General features: G+C 38.6%; 1 protein-coding gene across 2 annotated transcripts in view; it reads left to right on the top strand.

Annotated features, from left to right (window-relative positions):
• LOC120107465 (P-loop containing nucleoside triphosphate hydrolases superfamily protein) overlaps window positions 1-23,684 on the top strand; it is a 45,394-nt gene that overhangs the window by 7,819 nt on the left and 13,891 nt on the right. For both annotated transcript variants that reach the window (XM_039120742.3, XM_039120743.3), the window contains exons 7-14: window positions 1,027-1,086; window positions 4,057-4,135; window positions 6,035-6,102; window positions 18,421-18,483; window positions 18,642-18,746; window positions 20,497-20,601; window positions 20,756-20,863; window positions 21,065-21,211. In XM_039120742.3, coding sequence (XP_038976670.3) covers window positions 1,027-1,086; window positions 4,057-4,135; window positions 6,035-6,102; window positions 18,421-18,483; window positions 18,642-18,746; window positions 20,497-20,601; window positions 20,756-20,863; window positions 21,065-21,211 — 735 coding nt within the window. The remainder of the gene's footprint in view (window positions 1-1,026; window positions 1,087-4,056; window positions 4,136-6,034; window positions 6,103-18,420; window positions 18,484-18,641; window positions 18,747-20,496; window positions 20,602-20,755; window positions 20,864-21,064; window positions 21,212-23,684) is intronic.

Here is a 23,684-nt window from a genome sequence, read left to right as displayed (position 1 = left end):
AGAAGATGAGGTGAGCTCTAATAATCATGTATCCTATCTCAAACATTAAGATGGACTCATTTGTAACTGAGAGCACAAGCCAATTCCATGCAAAAACAAGCTTCTCCATATTGGGTTGGCAAGTATATTTACTTTAGTTAAATTGCTATGAGCTGGAATTATGAAATTGGTGTGCAATGATGATTGAATGAATCCATACTTGGTGGGCAGAACAATGACAAAGTCATCCTTAGAAACCTAAGACCATAGCAGTGAAAGGATGACCTAAAGACTTGAAAGGCATGTGAAGAAATTGCAAAACTCCTAGTGGCAAGAAATATGGGATTATATTTGATTAAAAGAAGCTGAAACCCGAAAACTTAGAATCAAACACCTTGACAAATGTATTTAGACAGATACACTCGTGTGTATATGTGTATGTGTATTTGACAAATGTGATGAAAGAAGGGTGAAGCCCCAAAACTTAGAAGTGAACATTTTGATCAACAAATTAGGACAGGTACACTCATATATGTGTATATCCATGTATGCGTGTGAAGGTGGTGAAAAATCTCTAGAAAATGGTTGGAGGAACTGAGGAAGAGGAAAGAGTTCTAAAACATTGCTAATGCAATAATTATATTGATACAGCTACTACACTCAGATAAGACAAAAAACTCATCTGTTTGTATCTGTCTAGACACACTAACATGTGCAAAATTATTTTATACATGCCACTCAATACAGCTATTCATTTTATATAAATTCAACATATGCATATCTTTTTATTTGTTGTTTCATATAGTAGTTGATTCCCATTATGTTATCCATTAATCAACTTGTTTTCTGTTTGGTACTTTTCTATTGGTGATCTTGCAAGAATCAAGTCTCCTAGAATTTATGCTTCTAAACACTGATACAATAATTTCTTTTGCTAAGGATACTGGTTGTACTGAGATGACCACTTTCCTATTGATGCTAATTATTTGCCTCTTTTATACATATAGAGGAGATGATATAGTGCTCACTGAACATTCTTGGTCCCAGGTTGTTAATGATTTACTGAACCCAGCAGGACAGAATCTAAGAATCAGGGAGGATCTTCAGGTGCTAGATTTCCCTTTTCTTTAAAAGTTACTGCTGTTCCATTTCTCTTTCATTGCTATTGCAACTTACATTCTATTTTTTAAGTTCTTTTGGAATTGGAAGCTTAATTTATCTGGTCGTTATTTGCACTAAATTGAAACTGTGTTGTTGTTATATTTATGCAAGTATTAACCTTGTGAGTTTGAATTCATTCGGCTTTTTCCACACAAAATAAAATTTAAATATAGAAGTAAAATCTTTTTTCTCTGCAGTAAGGACTTATATTTCAAGACAGAAAGCAAATTTGATGAAAGAAGATAGATGCCCTCACCCCCCACCCCAAAGAATAAAGAAAGAAAAACATGCAAAAAATAGAATTAACAAACAGATTCTTTCCCAATCAGGCCAATCATTGTCTTGCTTTTAGGATCTACCAATTCATCCTCCCATTTTCCTAAGTTCCACAGATAAAAATCCTACAGAGGCCTCCTTTAAAATGATCATGTATGGATCTGTTTATAAATCACCAGGTAAGGCACTCTTGCTGATCTTAAAACATCTACTGAAACGAGCAGATTGGGAAAACAGAGCTTGTTCCCCCCTTGCCTTGTCGTTTGTGTTAGTCAAAACAGTTGCCCTTCCTTTTTTTGTACTCCTATACTCTCTCTCTTTTTTGCTATATGCTTCCAGACATGCTCTTATACTCTCGTCATTTTACAAGCACCTTTCCTCTCTTCTTTCTTCCAAATGCTCCTAATTGCCAGCCATATTGTTGCTAGCTAATGTACCCAATTTCTGAGTCTATGCTGGGGAAAAATGTGGTTCCAGCCAGGGCCTGACATCCTCTGATAGGTGTTGATCATTGTCTGCCTGTGCTCTACACTCAAATAAATGACAGAAGAGTGGGTTGGAGAAAGAAAGAGGGCTCTCTGTTCTTTGGCATTCACCTTTTTTTTTGTTTATGGATTTTATAGTGATTTATGATCGTGAACTCTTGAGACATTTTGTGTGTTGGATGTTTTTATACCGAGTGGGTCATGGATTTCAGTTTGAGAGCTTATTTTTTCTTTTATTAGAAAGAGGGGAATTAACTGATTCCCCATTTGCTATAACCATCTTTCTCTCCTCCAAGCCCTTTTCTCTGTTTGGAGTTTATGATTTGTTTCTTGAGACATTATAGATCACAGAAGTCTAGTGTAGAAAAAAATGAGGTTATGTTGGATAAAATGGAATGCTCAAAGTTATCGATGAATGATAAACTTCTTCAAAAATCAAAATAACCATTTGAGGCTGGATAGTGTGTGATGCCGGACCGTTTTGGCTGCCCCACAATATGTAAGTGGGCCCTTACAATAGGTGAGATAAGGTTTTAGAGCAATCTATTTGCTTGCTGTCCAGAATCCTGAGATCAGGACAGTTCTGGTTGTATTTTTGTAATTCAAAAGAAAAAGCAATGCAGCATGAGTTGTTTATGGGTCCTAATGTGATACGTTAGTAGAGAACATGATTAGTGCTAAATGATTAAAGGGAGAAGGATTTATGGCTTCAAGAGTTCAGAGCAGGGAAGATTGCAGAATTATGCAGTGATTTTAAATGGCAAGCAAAGTTCTAATGGGTCATAAATAGAAAAATTACTTGGGATTTTAGTGCTCGTGTTATTGTAGCATGTATTGTTCAAGTTACAGTACCAAAGGTTATTTGTTTTCTTTATTGTTTTGTAGAGTCCTAACAGGACTCAAATAGGTAATGTTATGGCTGGTTAGTAACCAGTACAAAACTTGTTGTTGGCTCTATGGTTGGTTTTTGTTATTGTTTTGAGAAGAAAGAAAACTGAAGTTCGGGTACGACTGTTTCCCCCTCATCTCTCATCTTTTTCTTGTACTATTTTCATCTCCTCTCTCTATTAATGTCTGTTCTTCAGCTATTTATTGCTGTATTATCTATAACTGATGGAATTACTGTATTGCGGCCTTCGATTCCTATCAGACTCTTAACTAAGGGAAACAGGAAAAACGTAAAACTAGACCTCCTAACCACTTCCTAAACTGAAATAAATAGAAATTATTAATTATATACTAAGATGGATCCATCAAATTCTTCCAAAATCTTGGACTGCAGCAATTTTTAAAATCTGAGAAGAATACAGGCCTTTGGATGACACTTGGAGCTTTGCTGCGTGCTGATTTTCCATCCGCTGTTGATAACAAGAAGCTAAAGGAAGTTTATGTTTATTCTCATGCTCTGACAAGCGGCAGCAATGATCTTTTAAATATTTGTGCCATACCTTCCATTTATTGTGATTTACCTTTAGCCTTTAGAATCCTTTCCTCGTGGTGACTGAATCAGGGTTTGCCAAATGTGGACTTTGAGGATTCAAAAAGGTCTTTTTTGATATTAAATTTTACTGCATCTTGTTAATCTATAGATCTCCATGAGAGGGGAAAAAAGAGCTAGAGACAACTTAAAAAAGGTAACATGTTACTACTATACAAAAGCTTTAGTATTCATGTGTGAAAACTTTCACAAGTTAGTTCCTAACATATTTCCCTTCTTAAAATACTCACTTCCACTAATTCCTAAAATATCCACTTCCGCAAAATGCTCTCTCCCACTTAGACCACACCTAAATCAAGGATCATATGGTCCAATAACTAATAATCAGACTGGGTGAGTATAAATATGTTCCTAGGATGCTCCATTTTTTCTTCCTTTCCTTCTTTGAGGCCTAGGATGCTCCCTTATATCTGCTGCTAACCTATGAACCATTCATGATTCCTGGTTGGTTTAATCCTTAAATCTCTTACTAGCTAAAATGATATCCAGTTGCAAACAGGTTGGTTATTGAGCATATGATAATTGCTCATATATATATGTATAGATGTAAATATATTAGCATCTTGTAGAAGTTTGTTTATGGCAGATTGTCACTGTTTGCATCTTGTGTGAGGGCTATTATTTTAGCAATTACTGAACTTCATTTTATGTTTTCAGGGAACATTCGTTGAGGGTATTAAGGAAGAAGTTGTATTATCTCCTGCGCACGCATTGTCCCTTATTGCAGCTGGGGAAGGTAAATTTATTAATTTTTCCATAGTCAACCTGGTAGTTATTATTATACAAGCTAATCTCTTATATGTATGCAGCTGTCCATTGATGCTTAAATATTCAATTATAAATTTTCGATCTGTGGTATTAGATTATGGTTGTTATAGTACCTACCTATCATACTTTTGAGTACTTGTTTAACCATATATTTCTAAATGTGATTAATAGAATGCTACTATAATATCCAGTTCTGTATTCCATATTTGAAATGTAAAACAGCACTTTGTTTTGGGATCGTTCGTAAGCCCAGGAAACTATCATATGGCACGATGCTTCTCAGGAGCTTGATAAGACATTTCTATCTAATAATAGAACATTTCTATTGTTACACTATGTACTAAGTTACCACGTTTGTAGATTTTAGACTCATATATCATTATGTTATTCCTGCAGGTTTGCATATTTGTATTGGTAACAAATATATTTCCAGTTATTTAAAATTGTTGTATTTTCAAAGAGCATCCAGTGATCAATTGTAGCGGTCGTGAGAATGCAGGTTTCTCCATTTTATACTGTCCCAAATTGGATCATTTCATAGCGATGATAGTGCTTTTTGAGTGTTTAATAGGCCTTGAGCGATTACTGAAGAATTCTTGACTTTTGTCTACTTGGAATTAACTAGTGGGCCTTGTTTATAATAATATTAGAGTTTTTACAACATGCTTTATGGTAGGAGGTGTAAAATTATAGGAATAGGAGGGTCTTCCCAAAACCTCACCCAGGTACCACTGCCCTTTTTGCTGCAATGTCTTGTTTAGCTGCAACACTTGGCTGAGTGGTTGTGCTTATGTTTGGTGTTGGAGTTCATTGGCTGCCGTCTTCATGCAGTGCCTTAAACACTGCAGTGCCTTTATTGAGCTAACATTCATTGTGACCACCATTAAATAGTTCAGCTATTTCCTCGTTTGAGATCTTTTGGAATAAATAAAAGTTACCGAATTAAGAAAGTTTAATCGTCTTTGCTATTGTAACATTTGTTTGACTGATTTTCCAGGGTGATCTTGATAGAACTTATTGGTCCATCAAATTGGCCAAACTCTATAGCAACCAGAAAACATAAATGCAGAACGTGCGATGGAGCATTTAATACTAATTTGTCCTAACCATGGTCTTAGGTGCTAGTTTGCATCGTTCATGCCTTTGCTAAGCTAGTGGTGGCACTGGCCACACATGTGCACTGCAATACCCTATGTATCACAAGGTATCAAGTCATGCCAATTCTGCAAGAGTCAATATGGGTTCAGATTATTTAACATTGACACTAGTTTTGGAATCTAACATCTTATTTATTTTTATGATGTATCACAAAATCATGCTAAAACTTTGGCATGATTTTCTCTTTTTTTTCAATTTCTTTCTGTTTATGGGATTTTAAAAAGAAAAATAGAGGGGGAAATAGCTGGATTGCAACTCTTGCTAACCCTTCCACTCTCTCTCTTTCTCCTCTCTTACCTTGAAACTGAGGGATGAGAAAGGTGCGTCAGGCCCTTTCTCCCCCAATTAGTATGGCTTGAATTGGTATAGGGCCCTTATCGGGCCAATCTGCATGGAACAAAGCAATTTTTGGCGGTTCGGCCTAGTAAGAATCATCCTAGTTCATGGTCATTGTGGTATGGTACCGACTTAACCGCATGATTCCTTGATAGGAACCTTGAGTATCTTTAAATTTTTTAGTGTACTGCTATGGTGCCAGTACCATATCGTACTAGTCTCCTGTCCATACATGGTACGGTACTGAGATTGTAAACCTTGGTCAATAAGTTGTTTGCATCGGAAAGAAGCATTTGTATTGTCTTTCTTCATGCAATATACTACTTATGCCTTCTTTATCTTGCTAATGATGATAATTTTGACTTGGTGACAGAACATAGACATGTGGGATCTAATAACTTCAATTTACTAAGCAGCAGAAGTCATACAATATTCACACTGGTATGTAGGCTGTGGTTTACTGGAATTTTTGTTTGAATTTAGAAACATTGTTACTTATAAGAGCACTTCTGGTTGCTGTTGCATTTCCTTATTGAAGAATTTCTGCCTAATCAAATTTTGGCTGAACTAATATGATTCTGTAGCTTTGTAACTCTTCTGTTCTGTTTCATATGTTTTCCTAACTTATTGTTACCACTGAGATTTATTTGGTTTTCTGATGCTTTAGATATATTTACATGCACTTTCAATGGTCAACTGAAATACTAAAATATACATATTTCTTTCTGTTTAACAAGCAAATTTTAAGTGCTGCTGACATTTCGCTTAGGTTTCATCTGGCTATGCTCATGGAGGCCTTCCATGTGATACCTGGATTTAAACAACATATGCTGCTGCTGTCCTAAAAAAAATATGTGCACACAATCTTTATATTCAAAGCATGAACCTGTGTTCAGGTTTTAGCGACCATAACTGGGTTCATAAGGGTTTTGGCAATCAATATTGTCTCTGCCCAGAAATTTGATTAAGAGGCAACTAAAGACAGCGCAAAAAGCAATATATCTAGTCCCTAACCACTAAGATTCCATGCATGACAAGTCAAGATGCACATGATGACTAGTCAAGCGAAGAAGATACATGGCAAAGAAGAGAAGAATTGACACGAGTATCAAATAAGAATAAGATGCTTTGCTCTTTGTCCCAGTGTTTTAAAATGTGGTGCATAGAGCTGCATATGCACTTGCATATGCAGATGTCGTTATGCAAATGCTGTCCCTTGACTGCACCACGATGCCTATACGTGGTCATATTGCATATGGACCAAAAAGGCAATCTACGTAGCATTGTGTGGCCACATATGCGGCCCATTTAGTTTTGTGTGTCATATGCAGCCCACTCTTATTTGGGCCTGCACAGATTAGGTTTGATATGAGTTTAAAGCGGGCCTAATAAGGGTATTAATAATGTTAATATGTTAATTATATTATAACTATTGCTATTAAGTAAGGTTCGTTGTCTCGGTATCGGACCCCGTATCAGTGCCACATTAGCACTGTCGGTACGGTATGGTACGGAGCATGGTCTGTCGTACCGGTCCGGCCAGAGACCGGTACCAGATCAGCATGGAATCCGGTACCGGTAGTTTATCGTTGAAGAACTGGTTTGGGACCGGTACGAGACCGGTACGGAATCGGTACGTACCGGTCTGGGCCGCCATCGGTGTCGGGAACCCGCCCATGCCGCTGATATTTCAAAAATTTTTCAGATGGCAGCGGAATCGGCATGCACGGGTTCGACGTTCATCGCATGAACGTTGTTTCGAGACCTTTCGTAATTAGGTAAGAATTAAAACTTTTAAAACTAATAGGAAGATCAAATCTTCACCTTGCGCGGGTAGATGATCACCGCAAATCTGAATTCGTGGTTTTGGAAGAGGGTTCGCTTGAAGCCGTTCAAACGTCCGGCCTCTACGGGTATCCACACGAAGCAGGATCCGATCCAAGCTCTCTATCTCACCGGGGTACTAGCTCCCTTGCAGAGATAGCTTTGATGGCTGATGTCCTCTCTTTCAATCAACTCTTGATTGCACTTGAGAGGAGGAAGAAGAAGGATGAAGAAGAGGAAGAAGATCAAATCCCTTCGCAGCCTTCTTCTCTTCACACGCGTTGAAGCCAAGGAAGAAGACCAAGAGGAGGGAGAGGCCTCCTCTTCTTTTCCCTTTGCTAATGGCGGCTGAACCAAAGGAGGAGCAAGAGGGGGGCGTACGGCAGCAAGGAAGAAGCCTTCTTATCTATTAGGTCAGCCCCCATGAAGCCCTCTTTAAATAACAAGTGGAGCTCCTAACTTTTAGGAGCTCCCTTGAAATAATTCCAAGAGGGGCGCCGGCCCCTCTTGTTGCCGCACCAAGCAATATGAAAGGAGGAGGGGCGTGTGCCCCTCCTTCATGGTTGCCCTAATCCTCATTAGGTAAGGATTTGGATGCCCTAATGTGGTTAAGTCCTAATCCAATTAGGCTTAACCAAATTGGGTTCAATCTATGCTAGTCCTAATCCAATTAGGACTTGAATGAATCATGACTCAATTGAACTCTTCAATCCTAATCCAATTAGGAGTCATGTTGATTCATTAGATTAATAATTAATTTAGACTTAAGGAATCCTAATCCAATTAGGATGTATTTTAATTTTAGTCCTAATCCAATTAGGACTCTATTTGAATCCGAAGTCCTAATCCAATTAGGATTTCTAGGAATCCTACTCCAAGTAGGAATCCAATTTTAATTCAAAATTTCTAATCTCATTAGGATTGTAGGAATCCTATTCCAAATAGGAATTCCAGTCCTACTCCAACTAGGATTTCCAGTCCTAATCCAATTAGGACTCTAGGAATCCTACCCGAAGTAGGATTCTTGTTTCAAGTCCAATTAATTAATTCCTTTTTCCTTCTTCAACTTTTTATCAATCAAATTGATTTCTTGTGATTCCTAATCACGATTTCAACCATCGGATCGGTCAATACTTCTAGTGTGTGTGACCCCATAGGTTCTATTCTGACTGGTAGTGAGATATATTGTGATCTCTATCACTATATCATTGAAAACTCCTTTCAATGGGTTGGAACGATTCCAACTCAACTCATTAGGGTTTATCGATCATCAAGATAATCCCTATGAGTCCCACCATCCACCAGTGACACCTAGCAGCATGTAGTGGCTACCCAGCAGAATGGAATGATGAACCTCTAGGTGCAGTTAACGTGTGATACAGTCCTACTATCGTGGATCCCTACAGGACGGAGGTCATGGACAACTCGTCAAACCCCATCGTCTGTCATATGTCAAGATTTATTCGACTTGAGTTCGATAGTGGAAAACTCTTTCTCCACTTTACTGCCCTGGCCAAGGTCTTAGAACTCAGTCTAACAAATCACATAGGATCACTCCTCTTCTATCAAGGTCGATAGATTCCTTGTAGGTGCATACCCTACTCCTACAGTGAACCTACTGCAGCCAATCTACACTGCATGGACCCATATGGCTAGAGACCATGTATGTGTGCAGTCAAACTACAATAACCTCACTGTGAGTAGCCGAAGCACCGCAGGTCAAAGGACCAGTCACACTACTGCAACATCAAGCAAGTCACTGACGAGTGGATAGACATCCAAGTGACTTCTTGTCTTGGTCACGCTCAGTACCCTTGTTCTCTAACAAGCACCTGCACTATCACTTCAGTGTCCCTACACTGTGGACTCAAGTCTCGTCCATCCAGAAGGAGAGTGATCTGTGCACTGATCGGATCGATCACCGTCCTCGTGATGATCCATTGATCAGGAGCATTTAGAAATTAATCACCAATGATACATGGCTCAAATTCTCAACTCTTGAGAATATGTATCATCTTATTAATTTCTTGGACGATTCATAGACACATAAACAATATGAATGAAAAAGATGCCTTTTATTTATTCAATAATAAATAGTCAAGTACAAAATTATGTCCCTAGAATCAACAATGTGTCAGCCAAATTGGCTTCTAGGGCATACATCTAACAATCTCCCACTTGCACTAAAGCCAATTGGTCATATATCTTACGCCCATCTTCTCAAGGTGGGCTTCAGTCTTTTGCTGACTCAGCTGCTTAGTGAAAGGGTCTGCCACGTTATCCGCGGAGTCTACTCTCTGCACCTCTATATCATAGTCGCGTATGAAATGGAAGCGCCGCTCTATGTGCTTGGACTTCTGATGAGACCATGGCTCCATAGCTAGTGTTATGGTGCCAATGTTATCGCAGTAAAGTGTCATGGCATCTAATGACATTACACCTAATTCTGCAATTAACTTTTAATCAGAAGGTTTCCACTGCACCCTTAGATACGGCTTAACATTCAGCTTCTAAGGTAGAATCTATAATGATCGGTTGTTTGGAACTCTTCCAATTTACTGAACCACAATTGCACATATTCTGATGTTGACTTTCTATCATCAATATGTGTGCATCTTTCTACCTTCAACTCTGATCTTCTCCCAAAGACCAAGAACATGTCCTTAGTTCTTCTCAAGTACTTAAGACTGTTCTTCACAGCTGTCCAGTGTTCTTCACCTGGATTCGACTGATATCTGCTTGTGACACTCACAGCAAGAGCTATATCAGGTCGTGTACATAGCATGGCATACATGAGGCTTCCTATTGCCGATGCATAAGGAATCTTGCTCATGCGTTGAATCTCCTCAGATGTGTTGGGGCACATCTTCTTGGAGAGATGAATTCCATGCCTTAGGGGTAAGAGACCCCTCTTGGAGTTTTCCATGCTGAACCTCTTCAGCACCTCCTCTATGTACATCTTCTGTGAAAGGCCAAGCATCCTTTTAGATCTATCTCTATAGACCTTTATTCCCAAAATATAGGATGCTTCCCCAAGGTCTTTCATGGAGAATTCTTTTGACAACCAGACCTTGACCGAGGTTAACATGGGAATATCATTCCCAATCAGGAGAATGTCATCTACGTACAGTACGAGAAAAATGACAGCACTCCCACTAACCTTTTTATAAACACATGGTTCCTCTTCGTTTTTGATGAAATCAAACGTTTTGATTGCATCATCGAAACGAGTGTTCCAACTCCGAGAGGCTTGCTTTAGTCCATAGATGGACCTTTGCAGCTTGCAGACCTTGTGATCTCCATCACTGGAAGTGAAACCCAAAGGCTGTTCCATATAGATATCTTCATCAAGATATCCATTCAGGAAAGCAGTTTTCACATCCATCTGCCAAATTTCATAATCATGAAATGCTGCAATGGCAAGCAATGTTCGGATGGATTTTAGCATGGCTACAGGTGAAAAGGTCTCCTGATAGTCAATGCCTTCGCGCTGACTATACCTTTTTGCCACAAGCCTTGCCTTATAGGTCTCTACCTCTCCATCCGAACCTATTTTCCTTTTGTAGATCCATTTGCATCCAATAGGTACAATACCTTCTGGTGGATCTACTAAGGTCCAGACTTGGTTGGAATGCATGGAGTCTATCTCTGACTTCATAGCTTTCAGCCATTTCTCGGAATCGATATCAGATATCGCCTCGTTGTAGGTTTTGGGATCCTGTATGTGATCCCTATCTCCCACTAGGAACATTTCCTCGGTATCCTCTTCTAGTATACCTAAGTATCTATCGGGAGGATGGGAGACCCTACTAGATCTACGAGGTGGTTGAGGGACATCGTGTACTGGCTCCTTATGAATAGGTTCTTTAGGATCCATGACTCGTTGCTTTTCAGAGACTTTCTCTTCAAGCTCAATTTTCCTCCCACTGCCTCTATCAAGGATAAACTGATTTTCCAAGAAGATGGCATGACGGCTCACAAACACATTGTGATCCTCTGAGACGTAAAAATTGTATCCTAATGACTCTTTAGGATATCCTATAAAACGAGCACTTATGGTCCTAGCCTCTAACTTGTCCGCCTGTAGTCGCTTGACGTGGGCCGGACACCCCCAAATCTTGAGATGACCCAGACTTGGTTTCTTACCATGCCATATCTCATACGGTGTGGTAGGAACGGATTTAGAGGGAACTCTATTCAATAAATAAATTGCTGTGAGTAAGGCATCTCCCCAAAGAAACATAGGTAAATCAGTGAAGCTCATCATGGACCTGACCATATCCAAGAGGGTCCGATTCCTCCTCTCTGACACCCCGTTGAGTTGAGGTGTACCCGGAGGTGTCCATTGTGAGACTATGCCGTTTTCTTTGAGATAGTCCCGGAATTCCCCACTAAGGTATTCTCCTCCTCGATCTGATCGAAGAGCCTTAAGAGGTTTTTCAGTTTGTTTTTCTACTTCATTTTTTTTTTGAACTCTTTGAACTTTTCAAAGGATTCAGACTTGTGTCTCATAAGATACACATACCCATACCGTGAATAATCATCGGTAAAGGTAATGAAGTAAGAATAACGTCCCCTGGCTAGCACATCGAATGGGCCACATACATCTGTATGTACTAGGGTAAGTATTTCAATGGTCCTCTCCCCATGTCCTACAAAGGGCAGTCTAGCCATTTTTCCTTGAAGACAGGTCTTGCAAACTGGATATGACTCGGAAGTCAATGAGCCTAAAAGCCCATCTTTATCCATTTTGTTCATTCTGTCCTCTCCAATATGGCCAAGCCTAAGGTGCCACAAATACCTTTGGTTTATCTCATCTCTGGATCTTTTGGATCCTTTGGCACTCACATCTTGCTCGGTAACATTCACAGATACATCCATATGTAAATGATAGAGACTGTCAATCATGAAACCACGTGCGACTATTTTATTTCTTAAATAAATAGAACAGCAGTCTTTGTCAATTGTAAAAACATGACCTTCCTGTGCTAGACATGAAACAGAAATCAAATTTCTGCTAGCAACAGGTACATAATAACAGTCTCTAAGTATTAAACTAAATCCAGACGGTAGTCGCAGATGGTAGGTGCCCACAGCCACAGCAGCAACTTTTGCCCCGTTGCCAACCCGAAGGGTTACTGCACCTTCCGCCAGCCTTCTACTTTCCTTTAGACCCTGCATGGTAGTGCACAAATGAGCACTAGAACCAGAATCTATAACCCAACTAGAAGTAGAAGAAACCGTTAGATTAGTTTCAATAATGAGCAAGTCTATACCTTCTGAAGGTGTGTCACCTTTCTTGTTCTTCAGGCTCTCGAGGTATGAAGGACAGTTTCTCTTCCAGTGGCCTTCGACATTGCAGTGGAAACATTTTCCTTTGTCGTTAGCCTTTTTCTTTTGAACTTCCTTCTTTGGCTTCTTGTCTTTCTTCTGCTTCTTTGCAGGCTTCTTTTTCTTCCAAGTAGACTTTCTCTTGGAACCAGAAGTCAACTCAGCAGCGAGGACATTGCCCCTTGAACCTTTCAAGGCTCCCTCAGCAGTTACCAACATGTTGATTAGTTCAGTCTTAGTGCATTCAATCTTATTCATGTGGTAGTTTACTATAAACTGACCAAATGAATCAGGAAGTGACTGTAGGATCAAATCCACTTGCAATTCCTTGTGCATGTCCATACCGAGCTTCTCAAGCTCCTCTAGGTCCTTGATCATGGTCAGACCGTGATCATGGACAGACTGCCCCTCGCGCATCTTCGCTTTGAAAAGCCTCTTGGACACTTCAAAACGAGCTGTGCGACTTTGCTCACCATACAACTCTTGCAGGTGTGCCAGTATGTCCCTAGCAGTCTTTATATTTTCATGCTGGCATTGGAGTTCATTAGACATAGATGCCATCATATAGCATTTTACTCTAATGTCATCGTCCAACCACTTTTTATGCATCTCACGCTGAACATCAGTGGGACGTGCTGGTAATGTGGGGATATCTGAATCGAGTATGTAGCCTATCTTCTCACAGTCCAAAACTATTTTGAGATTTCTAAGCCAGTCCTTGTAATTGGTTCCGGTCAGTCGGTTGGTCTCAAGAATACGGGTCAAAGGGTTTGAAGCCGACATTGTATCTGCAGAGAGTAAAGATTCTAGTTAGACTTTTGTACTTGATCCTAATCTGTCCTAAGGTCTTTTAGAACAAATTGTGACTCCCACTATTTTCTCGAATTCCTCACACTCCCCTGGTAGGAAAACGGAAATCCCACACGACTAGGGTTTCTAGTGGGTACTGCGGTCCCACCAATTTACATGCCACCTCACCTAACAGTTATTGGTGACACATAGATGGATGAGTGTACAACTCTTGTACAATGCTTCTCAAGCATGTTGCAGTGCAACTTGGTCTCTAAGCCATGAAGACCTCACCTAACAGTTATTGGTCTCATTTCTTAGTTAAGTCAGACCCACTGTATAACCGTAGGAATAAAGTCGTCATTGGGTCCTCACCTAACAGTTATTGGTGCCCAACCCCACCTTTACCCTACAACATCTCATGTCTATAGAGAGGTCCAGCCCCCCAATGCAACTTGACCACTGTATCCAGCCGAGACAAGTCAACATCAGAAAGGCCTTAGCAGCTCTACTACAGTGGAAGACCTATTGACTTAATATTGGTTAATCAGGTCTTAGTGTTTGCAACTTGAGCCTTTCATAAGAGGTAATCGAACAATTGGCCAGGTAAGCAGGTGGGAGGCTCCCCTTACTCAGAGAGTAAGGTCCTAATTAAGTAACCACCTTTCATGCTTTCCTAGACACCAATTAGATCAATTAATCTAATATGATTTGCTCATGTCGGTTCACTCTCGACTTGATTGAGGAGGTTTTGATTTAGGTCTCAATTGGGTTTGCTACATCACATGTAGACCTATCTACCCGACTCTCATTCACATCACATGCAAACGGCGCATTGCAGGCAGTTATAATCGCGGCAATAATTAAAGCTAAACTTTAACTAGGTGATGATCATGGATTCTAATTAGGTCGTATTACAAGCACATGCACATCAATCGATCAAGTGGTCTTCAACTCTTGAATTGGATCCAAGCTTCCTTGATTCGATCCTTGATCAACTCTTGATCCCATCGCCATCAACCGCTTAGACCCCTGTTCATCTCATGCATCGTCTTCGACTTGATCGTTGATGTACATCACATCACAGAAATACAACCAGATGTAAAATAAAAATAAAAATAATTTACATCTCCTTTTAGGAGGCACGCAGGCCTCTCAAAACATCAAATAAGATGCATGCAAGCATCTGTAAAATTTACATGACATCGCAGATCACATCGCAGGTCATTACATTTGATACCAAAAGGGTTTGAATCCTATGATCATCACCGTATGCTACAATTATAATTTCAGATCTGAAAACTAACTGATTATATCATGACATAGGTCGCTGATCATGCTAATCATGATTCTAAACTTTGTAATCCCATTAACAATGCAATTAGAATCATCTTTTTATCACATAAAAATCAGCATGTAAAAAATCAGCACCCCTGAAAAATCTGCATGCAGAATTTTTCAGCATGCATGATCAATCAATTTTCAGATCTAATAAGCCTTTAGATATTTAATTCTTACCTTAATCTACGAAGCCTAGGCTCTGATACCACTGTCGGGAACCCGCCCATGCCGCTGATATTTCAAAAATTTTTCAGATGGCAGCGGAATCGGCATGCACGGGTTCGACGTTCATCGCATGAACGTTGTTTCGAGACCTTTCGTAATTAGGTAAGAATTAAAACTTTTAAAACTAATAGGAAGATCAAATCTTCACCTTGCGCGGGTAGATGATCACCGCAAATCTGAATTCGTGGTTTTGGAAGAGGGTTCGCTTGAAGCCGTTCAAACGTCCGGCCTCTACGGGTATCCACACGAAGCAGGATCCGATCCAAGCTCTCTATCTCACCGGGGTACTAGCTCCCTTGCAGAGATAGCTTTGATGGCTGATGTCCTCTCTTTCAATCAACTCTTGATTGCACTTGAGAGGAGGAAGAAGAAGGATGAAGAAGAGGAAGAAGATCAAATCCCTTCGCAGCCTTCTTCTCTTCACACGCGTTGAAGCCAAGGAAGAAGACCAAGAGGAGGGAGAGGCCTCCTCTTCTTTTCCCTTTGCTAATGGCGGCTGAACCAAAGGAGGAGCAAGAGGGGGGCGTACGGCAGCAAGGAAGAAGCCTTCTTATCTATTAGGTCAGCCCCCATGAAGCCCTCTTTAAATAACAAGTGGAGCTCCTAACTTTTAGGAGCTCCCTTGAAATAATTCCAAGAGGGGCGCCGGCCCCTCTTGTTGCCGCACCAAGCAATATGAAAGGAGGAGGGGCGTGTGCCCCTCCTTCATGGTTGCCCTAATCCTCATTAGGTAAGGATTTGGATGCCCTAATGTGGTTAAGTCCTAATCCAATTAGGCTTAACCAAATTGGGTTCAATCTATGCTAGTCCTAATCCAATTAGGACTTGAATGAATCATGACTCAATTGAACTCTTCAATCCTAATCCAATTAGGAGTCATGTTGATTCATTAGATTAATAATTAATTTAGACTTAAGGAATCCTAATCCAATTAGGATGTATTTTAATTTTAGTCCTAATCCAATTAGGACTCTATTTGAATCCGAAGTCCTAATCCAATTAGGATTTCTAGGAATCCTACTCCAAGTAGGAATCCAATTTTAATTCAAAATTCCTAATCTCATTAGGATTGTAGGAATCCTATTCCAAATAGGAATTCCAGTCCTACTCCAACTAGGATTTCCAGTCCTAATCCAATTAGGACTCTAGGAATCCTACCCGAAGTAGGATTCTTGTTTCAAGTCCAATTAATTAATTCCTTTTTCCTTCTTCAACTTTTTATCAATCAAATTGATTTCTTGTGATTCCTAATCACGATTTCAACCATCGGATCGGTCAATACTTCTAGTGTGTGTGACCCCATAGGTTCTATTCTGACTGGTAGTGAGATATATTGTGATCTCTATCACTATATCATTGAAAACTCCTTTCAATGGGTTGAAACGATTCCAACTCAACTCATTAGGGTTTATCGATCATCAAGATAATCCCTATGAGTCCCACCATCCACCAGTGACACCTAGCAGCATGTAGTGGCTACCCAACAGAATGGAATGATGAACCTCTAGGTGCAGTTAACGTGTGATACAGTCCTACTATCGTGGATCCCTACAGGACGGAGGTCATGGACAACTCGTCAAACCCCATCGTCTGTCATATGTCAAGATTTATTCGACTTGAGTTCGATAGTGGAAAACTCTTTCTCCACTTTACTGCCCTGGCCAAGGTCTTAGAACTCAGTCTAACAAATCACATAGGATCACTCCTCTTCTATCAAGGTCGATAGATTCCTTGTAGGTGCATACCCTACTCCTACAGTGAACCTACTGCAGCCAATCTACACTGCATGGACCCATATGGCTAGAGACCATGTATGTGTGCAGTCAAACTACAATAACCTCACTGTGAGTAGCCGAAGCACCGCAGGTCAAAGGACCAGTCACACTACTGCAACATCAAGCAAGTCACTGACGAGTGGATAGACATCCAAGTGACTTCTTGTCTTGGTCACGCTCAGTACCCTTGTTCTCTAACAAGCACCTGCACTATCACTTCAGTGTCCCTACACTGTGGACTCAAGTCTCGTCCATCCAGAAGGAGAGTGATCTGTGCACTGATCGGATCGATCACCGTCCTCGTGATGATCCATTGATCAGGAGCATTTAGAAATTAATCACCAATGATACATGGCTCAAATTCTCAACTCTTGAGAATATGTATCATCATCTTATTAATTTCTTGGACGATTCATAGACACATAAACAATATGAATGAAAAAGATGCCTTTTATTTATTCAATAATAAATAGTCAAGTACAAAATTATGTCCCTAGAATCAACAATGTGTCAGCCAAATTGGCTTCTAGGGCATACATCTAACAATCGGTACACCGATCGGTACTGGTACGGAGTTTTTTTTTTGGGCATACTGAGTGTCGGTATGCACCCATACCGGATACTGGTAGCGAACCGGTATGGTATGGTATACCCTGTACCGCTCAGTTTCGGCCGGTATGTTGAACTAAGCTATATTAATATTGATATTGCTGTTATTTATCAAAAAAAAATATCGCTGCTATAATTGATATAAAATGTATTTCATTTATTTTTAAATAGTTGAAGAAAAGTAACTGCATAGGAACCGGTAATATGCAGCTCACATATTGCATATGTATTATGTGCTCTGTTGACCTCCTTCGTATGACATCCACCTTTTAAAAACACTGCTTAGTCCAATTCCAGTAGTAATCTTCACAACATAATGAAAGTGAAACTGCAACTTTATTAGATATTTCCAAAGATACCCCTCATAGTGGCCAGTTGTCTGTGCGTGTGCGAGTGAGAGAAACTACAGTAGATATTTGTGGGGGGGGGGGGGTGTTGCTCCCCAGCAGGATCCAACACTTTTATAACAGATGGGGTATATAATTCAAAATTTTGCCACCTTATCAGCTTATCTAAAAATCATAAGACTTGTAAATTCTTTTAATAGACAGGGTATATCAAATACTATCTTTCTAATTAACTCCATTTTAAACCTAGGTCCTTGTCATTCACAAACACTTGCAATCATTATACTAGACTAGTATGCGCGATGTGCAATTCATGTGCTGTATTTAAGAGCAGCACTGCTTAAATAGTGCATCAAGGCTTGCAGAAGGCTTCCAAGTTCAGCTTTGCATGCTGGACTCCAAGCCTTTCACATCATATATAGAAATTTTAAGTTATGATTCACATAAACTTGCTGTCATCATACTAGTTTTTGAATTCCAGATTAGCATTTATGTTTTTCTATCCTGCTTTGTGACAGACAATAGAGAGTAGCCCCTGTGGTGAATGTAGTGAAGGGGAAGCAGTTCATCTTTCACAACTTGTAAGTCTATATATGTGATGCTTCTTTCTTTCTAGAATTTTCTAGTTTTCACTCTTTTTTGTACTTAAAGTGTTTAGTGATGTTGAATATGTTTGATGTATGCTCTTATAGAATGGTACTCTGTTGATTTCTTATAAATTTCTTTTACTCATATGCAGAACCTCATCGATCTGGCAGGTTCAGAGAGCTCGAGGGCTGAAACTACTGGAGTACGTCGAAAAGAGGGATCCTATATCAATAAAAGCTTATTAACTCTTGGAACCGTAAGGCTTTAAGCAAAATTCTTCATATTTATTTAAATTATCAAATATGTTTCTCCACTAAACTACTTTAGTTTCTGTAATTTTTAATTATATATCATCATTTTTGTGCTTACATGTGCATGCCTTGTTTGTTTCTTTCAAATATTGATGATGCCATAAGTTTGATAGTAGTATAGAACCTTGAATGATGCATGCCCAGTAAGTATGCTCAGTGTAAGTAATTTCTGGTGACAGCTTCTCACTGCCCATCTTTGATGCAAACTATAATGGAAATTTTGAACGATCTAAGAAACATCTATTTATCTAGAGGGTCCATATTTATGCTTTGATCAATTTTGTGGATATGTATCGTTTCATGCTTTACTTCAGATTGTTAACTAACTAATTTTGTTAACTGACTATATATGTAATGACATCCATATGCCTTCAAAAGTTCAAATGCACAAACAAAAAACAAAAAAGAAAAAAAAGGGAAAAAAAGAGAAATGAGAAGAAAGGCTATAAACTGATTTCTTGCTATTGTAAAATTTTGCAGGGTCAAAATCTGTCCAAATCATTTATCGATGCATTTTATTTACAAAATTCATCCTTTCTAGCACCAGAATCTTTATTCCTTGGTCTTTCCGTATTGCTGGGCTTAGTTTATATAATTATCATACTTTGCTCTATATAGAAGTTCCACAATTTAGAACCAATCCAAGGGTTGTCATAGTGCCAATCATAGTTTGCCATGTCATATGCGTCATGCCATGAATTTTATGATGCAAATGCAAACTTGGACCATTGGGACGTTTAGGTACATTATGAAACTGGAATTCACTTCATGGCTTGTATCAGGCCTTCTTGATTTGTCTGAGACTTTGGGGTAGCATTACTCATTTATATTTAAGCTGGAAGACTCAAAGTGTTCTTTGGATATATGATCTTATTCAGATCCCACTTTAAGACCAATTGTCCCTTAATATGGGTTTGATTCCTGTTCTTTTAAAAAAATTAATTTAAGGATCATCTGTTGAGGGAGATAAATTTAATTTTTGTTTTTTCTTTCTTTTCTAAATGAAATGCTAATTTATGTCCTTTTTTTGCTAAAAACCATTTTGCAGAGTGTTGTTAGATTTTTTTTTTGACTATTACATGCATCAATGGCTAGGGTGAGCCAATGTGAGAAGAATAGATGGATGTTCCCCGCCTTGCTTTGATCCAAACTTATAAAACGAAAACTATAGCTACTTAAGTTCATGCAAATGTTCTTTCTTCTCAACATTGTTGAGTATGCACAATCCACGGAGCTCTAAAAGTTATCATATTTTAAGTTCAGATTTTTATAAAGAAATTAGTTTAAATTGAAAATTGTTATATTTTAATCTTATGTTTATTAATGAAAACAATGGAAAAATGTCATGCCCAGGGACTTTTATATAATTATAAGGACCAAATTTTATAAATAAAAGTATTTGACTTTAATAATCAACTCAACTGAACTCAACTCAGCCTCAATCCCAGACTAGTTGGGGTCGGCTTCATAAATCCTATTCCTCCATTGTACTCAGTTTAGGGCCATACTTTCTAATAAAGTATTTGACTTTCATAACTCATAAATGAAAAAATACAACATTTTAAACCATTTCCATTTCATGTTTTGGATTATTGACATCTTGTCAGTCACATTTACATTGTTTAAGTCCTTTATTTTGCTTTATTTATTTGATTTTACAAGTTTCCTCATTGAACTTCTTCAGTTTTTTTTCAGGTGATTGCAAAGTTAACTGATGGAAAAGCTACACATATTCCATACCGAGATTCTAAATTAACTCGACTCCTCCAATCCTCCTTGAGTGGTCAAGGGCGTGTTTCTGTAAGTTACACTTTGTTTACTTATGACATAAGCAATTAACACGAAAGAGAAATCAACGAGTGGTTTTTAATGCTAGAGTTGTCTTGTTTGTTAAAAAGAAAAATGTTATCGTCATAAAGTATTCAGTAGTTTTTACCTGTCTTCTGTTACACAGCTCATCTGCACAGTGACTCCATCCTCAAGCAATGCAGAAGAGACCCATAACACGTTGAAATTTGCCCATCGTGCCAAACACATTGAGATACAAGCATCACAAAATAAAGTATGTTTCTTTATCTTGTAGAATTAGTACATAATTTTACTTTAGTAACAATTGTAGATCAACCTTCTTAAGAGAGAGTTGCATTTCCTAGAAACCACTGTCCTATGTTTGTGCATTATATTCCATGTTTTGTCTCCTTCACTTGATTTCTTTTTCTCTTAATTGTAATTTTTTCTCACATACTTTGTCTATACTTTGCAGATTATTGATGAAAAGTCTTTGATCAAGAAATATCAAAATGAGATTCGTAGTTTAAAGGAAGAGCTAGAACAGCTAAAAAGGGGCATTGTGACTGTTGCTCCCTTAAAAGATATGGGAGAGGATGATATTGTTCTCTTAAAGCGAAAGGTGTGCCTTTTCTCCATATTCTGCAATTTACGGAAGATGATCTTTTTCTTTTATTTATTTACAGTTCACATTGATATAGTTAATCTGCTGAATGCTTGATAGTTTATATAAAATGCTAAATATTATTCAAATCAATTTTATAGCTCTACGCAAGAATGCTATTAAACTTGATGTTGGAGATCGATTATCAGAAAGTGAACATATAAGATGTTTAGTCATGAGAAACAGCAAAAACAAAAGAGAAAACTTTTGATGAAAAACCTTCCTAAGAGGCTAAGAACTTTGTAATAGCAATGACGCTACGATATAGTTTGAATGCGCAGTTAAAGGCGAGAATGATATTAGCAAATCGAACAAATCAAAGCATGTAGTGCATTAGGTAGATTGAGTTACATGCTCCTGCTCAAGGATAACACTACTATAGAAAGGTTGAGAAAATATTTTCAAAATTCATCGAACAACAACTATGCAAACGATTTTAGTTGGTCTCTCTCTCTTCCCTTTATTTTCTCTTTTCTTTAGAGCTTGTCAGATAGGAGAGGCATGGAAGAGGTAGGTAAAGGGATTAGGAAAGTCATTTTGATTTTCTAAATAACAAGATGCTAGATGGTTGTTGCCCTACTTTACCAGCCACGCTACTTGAAAGCTGGATTTACTCCAGATTTGACTTGCTTAGGCAGGTGTTTTAGCAGGCTGGCTAGGCCCCCACCCATGGTCGGGCCACCTAAACAAGCCACCTGCGCCTAGAGAAGGCACTGGGGGTGGCATACCTAGGCTGCCACAGAAGCAGTCATAAGAAAACTTAGTTGAATGATTATTAAAAAATAGGAACAATAGGCTAGGGAAAAAATAATTAATCATGACAATATAAATTGCAACTTTATTGAAGACCGAGAGTGGTGGAGAACTAGCTGAGATGGCTTGGGCATGTCAAATAAAGTGGTCCTAAAAGGAGAGGTGGTCAGATCTATACTGGAACTCTAGAAAAAGGAGTATGGTAAACAAGGATTTAGAAAAGCTGGGGCAACACCAAAACTAAGCATTTAGTTGGAGGCGGAAATGCAATCTTTATGATGTTGCTGAATAGTTGGGGAAAGGAAATGGTTATAATTGTAACGATTTAACTAGTCTGAGCTGCATACTTGTGTCCAATTTATAAAATGGTAAATTGACAATGAAAACATATGCAGTATGGTCAACTTCATGATAAGTGGTAACCTATATCAATTTGCATCCAAAAGGGTAATTTGCTTTTTCTGCCCTAAAGCACATCTAAATAACCATGATCTAAAATCCTACTAGAATTTTCAATAATGTAAAGCCAACCCTATAATCTTTTACCTCCTTACAAATGAATAACTCAGAGTTCAACAATTGATGCATATTATGAACGTGTTTTATCATGTGCACCGACCTTCTATATGTTGATTCTGGTCATAATATTGGCATGCATTTTAGCAGCATTTATTGGAGCCCCTTTCACAATTTTTTTCTCCCAAGGTTATGTATAAGTCATTATCCTCATATAAATGGCGCTGTTATTGTAGGAATTTGCCCTAGTTCATTTATTTAGACGTTGGTTATTCCAGTCATATCATTTTATGAGTTCTTTTAGTCACTACATGTACTAAGATCCCATACAAGGGGATGCTAGTAAATGAATGGTTATCTTGTTTTTTCCTTCATAATAGACATAAGAACTGGTTCTCAAAATTGCTTCCAAAAGAACTAGGGCTCACCACAGTCTTGTTGCACAATTAAACTATGAGTTAGTTATTCCATTCCTGAGGTCTGGCTTCTACTTATCTTTATCAACATATTCTTGAAGAATGGATAAAATTAAATAAATCCCATGTCCATAACAATACCCATGATTTTTCACTAGTAATTATAGGTTTGCTAAATAACTCGTATGTATGGCTCATATGCTGGGCAGTAAAGAAATTGATTGAGATGGCATGAACATGTGCAGTGCTGAGGAGGCTCCAGGTTTGTGTTGAAGGTTATAAGAAAAGGAGGGGAAGATTTAAGGTAACATGGATGGAGGTTGTGAGGAAGGATATGAGAAAACTTGGAATAACATCAGAGGTGGTTCTAAATAGGAATGCTTGACGAATGAGGATCCATAAAGCTGACCTCAAATAGTTAAGAAGGGGCTACATGGTTATAATTAACTCATGCCCAATTTTCTTATATTTTCAGTTCTGAGATTTTAATGCAAAAACAAGCCTTCTGTAAATGCTTCCAACACTGAAAGAGCTTGTGGTGACATTGGATGTGGCCTTTTAAGGGAATAGATAAGAAGGAATGTTTGATAAAACCAATCCTTTATATTTGCAACAAAGCTTATATTTATGGCTGCGGTCATACCAACAGTTTCTACCAATAAATCCATGTCTCCATGGAAGTTCTTTCATTGTGTAACAATATCTGTTAATAGTCTTGGATTTTCATGCATGTATGATATCAACTT

This window comes from Phoenix dactylifera, chromosome 18 (genome assembly GCF_051530095.1).
Source record: "Phoenix dactylifera cultivar Ajwa chromosome 18, Ajwa_hap1_PhDact_Kaust_v1.1, whole genome shotgun sequence".
Lineage (NCBI taxonomy): Eukaryota > Viridiplantae > Streptophyta > Magnoliopsida > Arecales > Arecaceae > Phoenix > Phoenix dactylifera.
This window is presented reverse-complemented; position numbering and strand designations above follow the sequence as displayed.